Source organism: Nuphar pumila, chromosome 9 (assembly GCF_984573655.1).
Source record: "Nuphar pumila chromosome 9, dmNupPumi1.hap1.1, whole genome shotgun sequence".
In the NCBI taxonomy this organism is placed as follows: Eukaryota; Viridiplantae; Streptophyta; class Magnoliopsida; order Nymphaeales; family Nymphaeaceae; genus Nuphar; species Nuphar pumila.
The window spans coordinates 119,810,834-119,821,055 of NC_143257.1; the positions used below are offsets into that span (position 1 = coordinate 119,810,834).

The 10,222-nt window shown below is 36.3% G+C and overlaps 1 protein-coding gene across 1 annotated transcript in view; it reads left to right on the forward strand.

Annotated features, from left to right (window-relative positions):
• The window catches only part of LOC149829089 (carbon catabolite repressor protein 4 homolog 1-like), a 29,796-nt gene extending 21,306 nt beyond the window's left edge, over positions 1-8,490 (forward strand). The window contains exons 2-12 of the mRNA XM_090017891.1: positions 2,919-3,684; positions 4,970-5,056; positions 5,136-5,219; positions 5,296-5,382; positions 5,474-5,560; positions 5,917-5,970; positions 6,049-6,140; positions 6,280-6,394; positions 6,469-6,619; positions 6,808-6,962; positions 8,150-8,490. Coding sequence (XP_089874017.1) covers positions 2,919-3,684; positions 4,970-5,056; positions 5,136-5,219; positions 5,296-5,382; positions 5,474-5,560; positions 5,917-5,970; positions 6,049-6,140; positions 6,280-6,394; positions 6,469-6,619; positions 6,808-6,953 — 1,669 coding nt within the window. The 3' untranslated portion in view covers positions 6,954-6,962; positions 8,150-8,490. The remainder of the gene's footprint in view (positions 1-2,918; positions 3,685-4,969; positions 5,057-5,135; positions 5,220-5,295; positions 5,383-5,473; positions 5,561-5,916; positions 5,971-6,048; positions 6,141-6,279; positions 6,395-6,468; positions 6,620-6,807; positions 6,963-8,149) is intronic.
• Positions 8,491-10,222: the final 1,732 nt, after the last annotated feature.

Consider the following 10,222-nt stretch of genomic DNA (forward strand, 5'->3'; position numbering starts at 1 on the left):
TCTGAGTATTCGGAAAAAGAACTAAAACTTGGGGTCATGTGAAAAGAAACATCTGAATCTAAAAGCCAAGAGGTCTTACCGGGAGGAGAAGAGGTTGACATAGCGACTCCGGAAATAGCCCCTTTTAGAAGAGGTTGAAGTGCATCCACGATTTGTTGCAATGAGAGAACTCCATTTGAAGATGACGAGCACTCTTCCTTTTGAGGTTGGGATGTAGTAGCCATGGCAAGTAACTTTTTTCCAATTTAGACAAATAGGCTTGATATGCCCCGGTTCCTTACAAAAATAGCATAAAAGCTTGCTATAATCCTTCTTCCCTCCTTGACCTCTTGAGTTTTGATTCTTGAAGTGAGGAGGCTTGTAAGTCCTTAAGTTGCTCCTCGGTCTTGAGACGACATTAACCCCTTCATTTTCTTCATTATTGGAAGGTGTAGCTAGAACACTTGGGTTGTTCTTGCTTATACCCATACGAGTCTCTTCCCCACTTAGTTTAGTAATTACATCTTCAAGAGAGGGAAAGTGAAGGCAGATAAAAGAGAAGGCCGAATTTATTCGAATTCAGGCCTAAGCTCATTCAAAAAATTAAAAAATCTATCTTCTTCCAATTGTTTATGACGAAGCTCTATGGCTTTTCCACTCCACTTGGGTTCGAGCATAGCAAGCTCATCCCAAATAGAAGAGAGTTCGGCAAAAATACTCTTTTATAGTCATGAAGAGTTAGCGCCCTCTTTTGGAGGTAATATTTATGGGACAAGTCCCTAGATGTGTATATCTTCTCAAGGTACTCCCACGCTTGAGAAGCCTTTTTAAACTTGATAATATTGGCGTTAATTCTTGTTTCTACGGATAAGAAAATCCATGAGAGGATTTTAAAATTTCTCATCTCCCATTCTTCATGCTTTTTGGTGTAGTCTTCAAGAGCTTTGGCTCTTTCTTCGCCTTCAAGGATTTTTATTTCTCCTTTCTCCATCAAGGTTATCTTTGGCTCCGGTTCGGGAATCGAGCCTTAGACATAGCCCCAAAGCCCTTTTTCTTTAATACGAGCCTCCATGTTTTCGGCCCAAACGTGATAGTTGGACCCATTGAGTTTGAAGCTGAGAGAAAAATGAGTTTTTTTCACCCGTTAGAGAAGAGAGATGATGAAAAAGAATACGTACCACAAAGGATTTTTAGACCTTTCTTGATAGAAAAGTCTTCTAAAATATTGGATGAACAAGAGGATCCACTCTAATCACCAAAAAATAGAGGGCAAGCTTTTTGAGGCACCCGAAAAATTGAGAATCCACACAATCTTTCTTTCTCCAACCTTGCTCTGATACCATGTCAAGAATTCTTGCAAACAATCAAGTTTTCAAATAACTTGATAATTCAAATACTCAAGACACAAAATAAATGCACAGTGTTTATAAGCTTTACACGTGTTTATAAGCTTTACACGTGTTTATAAGCTTTACACCATTTCTTTGTTTATAAGCTTTATACCACAAAAGAGGTGCAATAAATGCACAGTGTTTATAAGCTTAAGGAGACAACTCCTTACTCAAATTCTCACTTTACAATGGGCTTACAGCCCTTATTTATAAGCTTTAGCAACTCATAAGAGCTGTTGGGCTGATTCCCAACAGCTCTAATTAGAGCCGTTGGGAGTCAGCCCAACGTCTCTTATTCTTACCTGTGTACAACAGTCAGTGGCTGACTGTTGTACATTGTACACAGTCAGCTACTGACTGTGTACAGAAATAGTACATAAAAAAAGGATAAAATAAAAAGAAAAGTTACAAAAATAAAAAAAAACTAAAAGAAAGAATTACAATCATATTCAACGACATGAATATGCATAAAATGACTAAAATACCCCTACAGCTCATACAAGAAAGAAATATATATTATATATATAAGTAGATGGATACATGTACATATATATGAAATATTTCATATATATGTATATGTATCTTCTTTTATACATATAAAATATATATTATAAAATACATTGTCTTATGGATTACAATTTAACAATACCTACATTTTCAAACATATGCAGTGCACTAATAGTGTGAAATAAGGTTGGTGTGTGCTGTTATGAGGTGAAACCATGTGCAGTGCAGTATGAGGAAGGTAAAGAAGATGGAGAAGAAGAAGCAGAGAAGGGAAGTGAGAGAGTATCGATGAGAAGGAGTTGGGGCAAAAATCCTTTTCTCATTTAATGATACTAAACACTACATGAATTGTTAGTTTTTCCTTGGACAAATATGCCTTTAGAAAAAGAGTAAACTACGAAATTATACATAATGGGTGAAAGACAAAATCAACCCTGCACATAACAAAGAATAATACATATGACACTATTTTGCCCTCTTTAACAATTCTCCAGCCCAATCTTCCTACTATAGTACTATTCTTGTATTTTTCTTGGAGCACCTTGGTTTGAAGCATCCATAGGAAACACGGTTCCTAGTCCTCTTTAGAAGAACTAAGATGGATGGAGTAATAGTCTGATCCTAGATAAGAGATTAAGAGCACTTGCTTGCGTACATGTCGCTTGTTGCTTTAAGTGTGCATATTCACTGCCAATTCTTGGTGTTGCAACGTGTTATTAGTGCTATCTCCACCAAGCAATTATAACCACAAATTTCTTTCTTGGAATGGTTCTTCATAGTCCAGTTTGATAATTATGTTTGTTTTTCTAATTCTTATTTTCAGTCTAAATATTCATGTCTCGATCTATTTGCTTGTTCTAACTGAGAACAGATTGTTGATCTCTTTTGAGATATTGAAGTGCTGATGTGTGTATGCAACAAACTGAATTTTACATGCGTCATGGATCCAGGCTTCCCACAATTCATGTTTATGATTCTTATGATTAGGATCATATGGCATTTCTGAGTTATGGCTGTTTATATTTCTGATTGCTCTTGTAGGTATCGAATACAGAGCGACAAAAGAATTGCAGTATGCAGTGTACACCCTTCTGAACAAGCAACTTTGCAGTGTTTAGGTTGTTTGAAGGCAAAAATACAAGTGGCAAAGAGTTACCATTGTACTGCAAAATGTTTTTCAGATGCATGGCAGCAGCATCGTGCTCTACATGTCCGTGCTACAAGTTCTGTAAATGAAAATGGAACAGAAGAGGATGATATGTTTGGGGGAATCACTGGTAGTGGATCTGGAGTTCTTAACTCAGCGGGAGGATTGACTGGTTCAGTGACAGCCAGCAGCCAGAATCCAAGCTTGAGTAATGGTTCTGTTCCTGTATATCCTGCACATGTTGCAGAAAGGAGTGGAGGTGAAACGTGGTTTGAAGTGGGGCGGTCTAAATCATATACACCGACTGCAGATGATATTGGGCATGTGTTGAGGTTTGAATGTGTGGTAGTTGATGTGGATACCAGAATATCAGTGGGTCCAGTTAGTACCCTTTTGTCCTCATGTGTTATTCCAGCACCATCTCCTATACCTCGACGTATGATTCCAGTGAATGATGTCACAGGGCACTTGGATTTGGATGGCCGAAGCACATCTTCAGGAACCTTTACTGTTCTCTCCTACAATATTTTATCAGATGTATATGCTACAAATGACGCATATAGCTATTGCCCATCCTGGGCCCTTTCATGGCCATATCGGAGGCAGAATTTATTACGAGAAATCATTGGTTATCATGCTGATATCCTCTGCCTTCAGGAGGTATTGAACCTGAAGTTTTGAATGATTCTTAGTCTAACCTATTTGTTGCACCCAAGGAAAAAACATTGCTATGTATAACCTCCCGATGCTCTGTTCTCATTCATGCTTTGACTAAAAAGCTTCATCTGTTGCTCTGTGTAATTCCTATAGATCCTTAAACTGCAAATAGTTTTTAAACCCTGAGTGATAATTGGCAATTTGGTGGCTTGGATGAGTTGGGATTTGTCCTTTTCCTTTTGAGTTTTTGAAATGCAATAATGCACCAAATGTTGGCAAAAATTTGTAGATATTACAAAATATGAAAATGAGCATTCAAAATTAGAAAACCATAGTGCTTTTTCCCCCTGTTCTCAAATTACTCATGATAACATTGAGTAATGAAATGGTTGAACGAAACAATAAGTGAAAGAAAGCTAATATATTTTTTTTTGGAAGAAAGGAGGGGATCATTTAAAATATAGGAAAAATGATTTTCCGTCAAAATGGAGAATTGTTTCTCTTCTACTCTTGAAACCTGAATCCATCATAGTGGTGAGCTGTTGGTAAAAGTGTTGTTTTGTAAGCATAAAAAAATATCTGGAGTTTTTAAGGAATTGATGAGTTCTTCTAGGGTATGTTCGGCATCACATGAGATGGAATCAAATATGATTTGAAGTCATATGATTTCAAATCACATATTCCACCATGTGATTTGGAATAACATGAGTCACTTCAAATGTGATTTTGAATCACATTCAGTTTCTTATTTGCATGAGATTCCAAATCACATATTTGGTTATCTGTCCAAATGAGATTCATTCTCTCATTTGCATGAGATTCCAAATCACATTTGAATGCAACCAAACGTACCCCTAGTGTAGGTATGATTTTTCTTCTTTTTTGCTTCCTAGAAAGAAATAAGATATTAGTGGTAACCATTTGTGCTGAAGAAATTAGTAATATAATCCATGAACGGATTGAGCAATATATGAGAGGAAGATAGGCACTACTGTTCTGATTCAGAATAACAAGAATTTATCTCCTCTGAGCAAATAAACCGGAATTCTAAAATCAGTTATTATTTTCCCCATTAAACATTCTTATGCGATGTACTTTGGTTGTCTTAGAACTGAATGCCGAACCATCAGAAATCAGAAGGTAATCTTCATAGAATATACTTTATAGTTATTACCATTTTTCTGACTTTCTTTTTGTTTTCGGTTGTGAATATATTCAGCAGTGAGAAGTGTTTGCTACAGCTTTTGAACCTATACCACATCTGTGTGCCCACAATTCCTGTTTTCAGGTACAGAGTGACCATTTTGAGGATTTCTTTGCTCCTGAACTTGAAAAGCATGGCTATGTAGCTGTCTTTAAGAGAAAGACAGTGGAGGTTAGACACACCTTTCTTATCTGTGGGAAGTCTTACCCCAAGGGGTGCTTTGTATAATATGCTCTTTTACTGTTCACAGGTTTTCACTGGCAATGCTCGCTCAATTGATGGTTGTGCAACATTTTTCTGCAGGGATCGGTTTTCATTAGTCAAAAAATACGAGGCATGTGGTTTATTGACTCAAGTATATTGTTCTCTCTGCATACTGCAATTTGCATTAACTTACTGTATTTGTACAGGTTGAGTTCAATAAGGCTGCACAGTCTTTGACTGATGCTCTCGTTCCAACTGCTCAGAAGAAAACTGCCCTCGGTCGGTTGCTTAAGGTGCTTTATGAACTTAAGAAATTTTCCCTTATCTTTCTGGGGAGCATGACATCTTTTTTCAAAGTTTGACCTTTCTGCTAATTGTTTCTAGGATAATGTTGCTCTAATTGTGGTTTTGGAGGCAAAGTTTACTAACCATGTGGCGGATACTCCTGGAAAAAGACAGCTCCTCTGTGTGGTGAGAACTATACAATGGACCTTAAATCTTTCTCATGGCCTGAAATTTGATGTTTGTATTTCATGTAGATGTTAATTCTCAATTCAATGCCTTTTTTCATTTTCCATAGAAACAAATGTGGATGTCATATATATATATATATATATATATAATTTATTTCCATAGTTTGTGGGGCAGAGGAGGTAAAGTATTGCTTGTGATTGCTGGCATTATGCTTCATGGTGTACTTGAGCGCTGCCAACATTCCGATTCAATATGAAAGTGAAAGTCTATAATTTCTGAGTTGCTGAACAACTCATGCCTTATGTAGTGTGCACACACGCACACATGATAAATGCCTCTATTTGTGGGTGCAGGCAAACACACATGTCAACGTCCATCAAGATCTAAAGGATGTTAAACTATGGCAGGTTGGATTCTTCACATTTTTTTTAGTGTGTTTTTGTAAGGCTGTTTAAGCCCATTTTTTAATGTGTTTAACCATGTAGGTGCACACACTTCTAAAAGGACTGGAAAAAATTGCAGTTAGTGCAGATATTCCAATGCTTGTTTGTGGGGATTTCAACTCCATTCCTGGAAGGTCCTTCCCTTGCTCACAGATAATTTTTGGCTGCTTATTTTCTTAGATTTTCTTGTTTTAACCTTTGTATTTGTCTTTTTCTTAAGTATTTGCCATAAACTTCTTTTATTTTGGGGAAAAACATCGCAACTTTTAACAGTGCTCCACATGCACTTTTGGCAATGGGCAAGGTTGATCCAATGCATCCGGACCTGTCTGTTGATCCTTTAGGAATCTTGCGCCCTGCTAGCAAGCTGACTCATCAGCTTCCACTGGTAACCGATCTTTTTGAAATACTTCATTTTCAAACTTAGTACTTGGTCTTGTTGTGAGTGACAATTTGTTATAGGTCAGTGCGTACTCGTCATTTGCAAGAATGGTGGGTGTTGGTGCAAATTTGGACAGCCAAAGAAGAAGAATGGACCCAACGACCAATGATCCATTATTCACAAATTGCACAAGAGATTTCATTGGCACCCTTGATTACATTTTCTACACAGGTAGGTCTTCATATTCTTGGAAATTGACATGCAATCTGAATCTCATTATTTTGCACTTATGGTGCTTTTCTCACTAATACAGTCACTAATGATTGTATTGCTGCCTTTTCTTTTAGTTACTGCTTGTGTTGAGATAAAGAAACTCTTTGATTTTTTGTTCATACAATTGTTGTCTTCCATGATTACAGCGGACTCATTGACAGTGGAGTCATTATTGGAACTTTTGGATGAAGGGAGCTTGCGAAAAGACACAGCTTTGCCATCCCCAGAGTGGTCTTCTGATCACATAGCCCTCCTAGCTGGATTTCGCTGTATGCCAAGAGTTCGACAATAAGAATATGATGTAAGTTTCTGGGTGCTTGTTTTTCTTTCCTTCCCACATATTTCGATATTTTGCCACACCATTTCTTGCTTCTTCTGCCTTTAGTTAAATTTTCAATTATTTGTATTCTTTTTTTTTGTTCCTTTTGCAAATTAGCTTTTTGAGTTTACTTTGGCTGACTTTGTTGATATATTGTTGTTATCCTCAAAACTTCTTATTTGAAATGAAACTGATGGGATCTATCCATATCCTGGATACAATTTTCACCTTAACAGAGGTAGAGTCGTAGACTAATTGCTACTGTGCTTTGCTGGTTTTTGGTTCCATGCTCTAGAATTAAGTTTACCTTCCCGACTTCTTGAATAGAGCTTTCACCTAACTGTCTCATTTTTACTCTATGGTTTTCTTGCGACAAGTGTCTGTTACCGTCTTGCAGATTGTCAGATATTAATAGGATGTCTGTGTGTACTTTTAACCCATATCTATTGGATAAATTAGACTTTCACTTAACTTAGATCTAGGATCACACTGTCCTCTTTTTCTTGAAGTTTGCTCTATGCATTTGCTTTAATGCTGTTCAGGAACTTGGATCCTTAGGCGATCTGCTTTTTTACATTTTCTGCTGTTTTAGGACTTTGCTGGTAATATTCTGATTCTTTCCTCTATGTGCATTAAATTAATGTCATATTCTGTAATGCCTGCAATATGCAAAATTGTTTTGTGTTTATTGGAACCCATATGTGTGAAGTTCTTCCTTTGTTTCTTGAATTGATTTAGAATGGGTTCCTCAGTTCTTTTGTCCATTCATCATGATCATCATCACTGCCATATATGTTTTCTTTCTGTTATTCATTTGATATGCCGGTTCTTCAATGCATGCATGGTTGTAGTGCTACTTGAAGTTCATATCCCTCACTTGCTTTTTAATGTGTATTTTTGGGTTGTTGAGTTACCTTTCAGATTCTCTATAAGTTCTATAATTTGCAGAAATGCACTGTTTGCAATTTCATCAAGGGCTTGGTAAAACATTAAAACATCTTAGAAGGGATGTTTAATGAACTTTATTTTAGTGTAAAATGTAATGCAATTGTGGATGGAAATTTAGTATTGGTTGACCTTTTATCTGGGAATTTACCTATTTTAAAAGTTCTCATGCACACTTGGAATTGTGTAATTAAAATATGAGTAAATCTTGTTTTATATATTAGGTTTGTATGGAGCAATTGGTGGAAGTGTAGAAAAGCACCTGACGCAGAGAATGCCCTTTGGATGAAGTATCAGTGGAAGGTAGATCATGCCTTCATTTCGTTCATGATGCTTCATTTCAGGGTGTATTGATCTAGTTGTATTATTCTACTTTTGTTCCATAGAAAATTGTAATGTGTTATCTAAATTCAAGCAGGTCCTGTTTGAGTTACTGTAATTTAAGTTCTTTCTTCAATCATAGCCACAGTTTGATTTTTTTGGTACAGTTTTTTGTACAAAGCACAATGTAAGTATCAATCAACAAATAGTCTCCTGAAGCTGTTAATTCTAATAAACTCAGCCACAATATGCAGTATCCAGGTTCTCTTTTCATGGTGCTTCTTTGCTTTTTTGTACCATAGACCTAATTTTAACATCATCAGTTGGGAAGAAAAAGGGAAAAAGTCAAGGTACAAGGACGGCGAAGGAATTCAAAATTCCAGGGAGTCAAGGACATCCGATTATCATCAAAATATGCAGCTTTTGTGACTCCGAACTTTCAGTGGTTGACTATCTAGAAGGTTGCTTTAGGTATCATTGTCATGAAATCTTGTCCTAAGGAATATCTTTTTCTCATCATCTAGATGGACCCTAGGATTAAAATCACATCCTTATCAACATGAAAATCAGCACGTACATTTGTAGTCTATTAAACAATAGTAAGTTGTTTATCTTTCATCTTAGTAAAACGCACATGCCATGTATGTAGTATCAAATACTTTTTATTTTTCTGATTCAAATTCATATTCTATATGCTTAAATCATCTTTTGACTTGTACAATACAGTTACTTCTGTAAAGGTGGTAGTAATTGTGCTTTTCTGTATGCTGTCCCAGAAATTTAATAACTTAAGAAATGTCCACCACTCCTGTAGATTTAGTATAACAACCAAGTAGGGACCCAGAAAAGGATTTATGCAGATGTGATAGACAATCTACCATCCAAATTGGCATTTCAAGTGACCGTAGCTGGTGCAGCAAAGCATTTTACGATCTTGATTCTTGAGCATTAGAAAAAGGAATGCTATAGATACAAATGGCACTCTGATTTCCTGATAAGAGTAGTTGGTTTTGAATTAGAAAATTGGTGTCAGTATATTGCTTTCCTTGATGCACATTGACCCTCGACACCCTACCTTTTTAACTCTTGATTTTCTTTTTAACAAAATTTCCTATTTTTGGCATTCAGAAAGATAGTATAATGGAGTTAATATTGCTGAAGCAACTGAAATTGTCAATCTTAAAACCTAAAAAAACTAAGTTTTGGTTCACACAAGATCCTGCATCCTCGATCCCCTTTTCATTGGAATGATTGATTTGATGCTCACTTCTCATTTTTCTCCTTCAACGATTAGGTAATATATTGAATCATGTACTAGCATTGGTTATCAAAGTGTAATACTCAACATAATCCTTCCTACCACTAGCTATGGGTGGGGTTGATTCAGGTGGTGGCATGTAGGCTAAAGGCTTTATAGAGTTGGGCTTTGAGCTCTAGTTATAGTCTTAACTTTCCAAGGACACAGCAGAACTGCTAGAAATTTTTTGGTTCGGTTAGAACTTGCTTTTTGGTGCATGTGCCATTTTATTGTGATGAATTATGAGTTTTTTACTTTTTATATCAGTATTTGCAATTGCTGTTAATTTCTTGTACACAGTCCTTAATTTGCTACAAGTTGTGGGCTCTCCACATCTCAGCATCTGAATAAAGGGTAAATTATTGGCTACACTCTACTCTTTGGCCGAATCTCAGGTGCAAGCTTTATTTGGCCAATTTGACCCTAGGAATGTGTTCAGCATGGTCCATTTACTACAAAATGCATTTTTTTTTACGAGGCTATGAAATGCATTTTGGACTGGGTAGTTTCGACGCAGAAATATAATTTTCTTATATATCGAAATTTAAAGCATTGTAGACCATTGAATTTTTTTAACAACTTAGAAAATCTGCTTATACAACATAATTGTACGATCTAAAACATGTTCTTGGCCAAGAAAACCATATAGATCATATTTGTAGGGCTTGATTCACCCAAA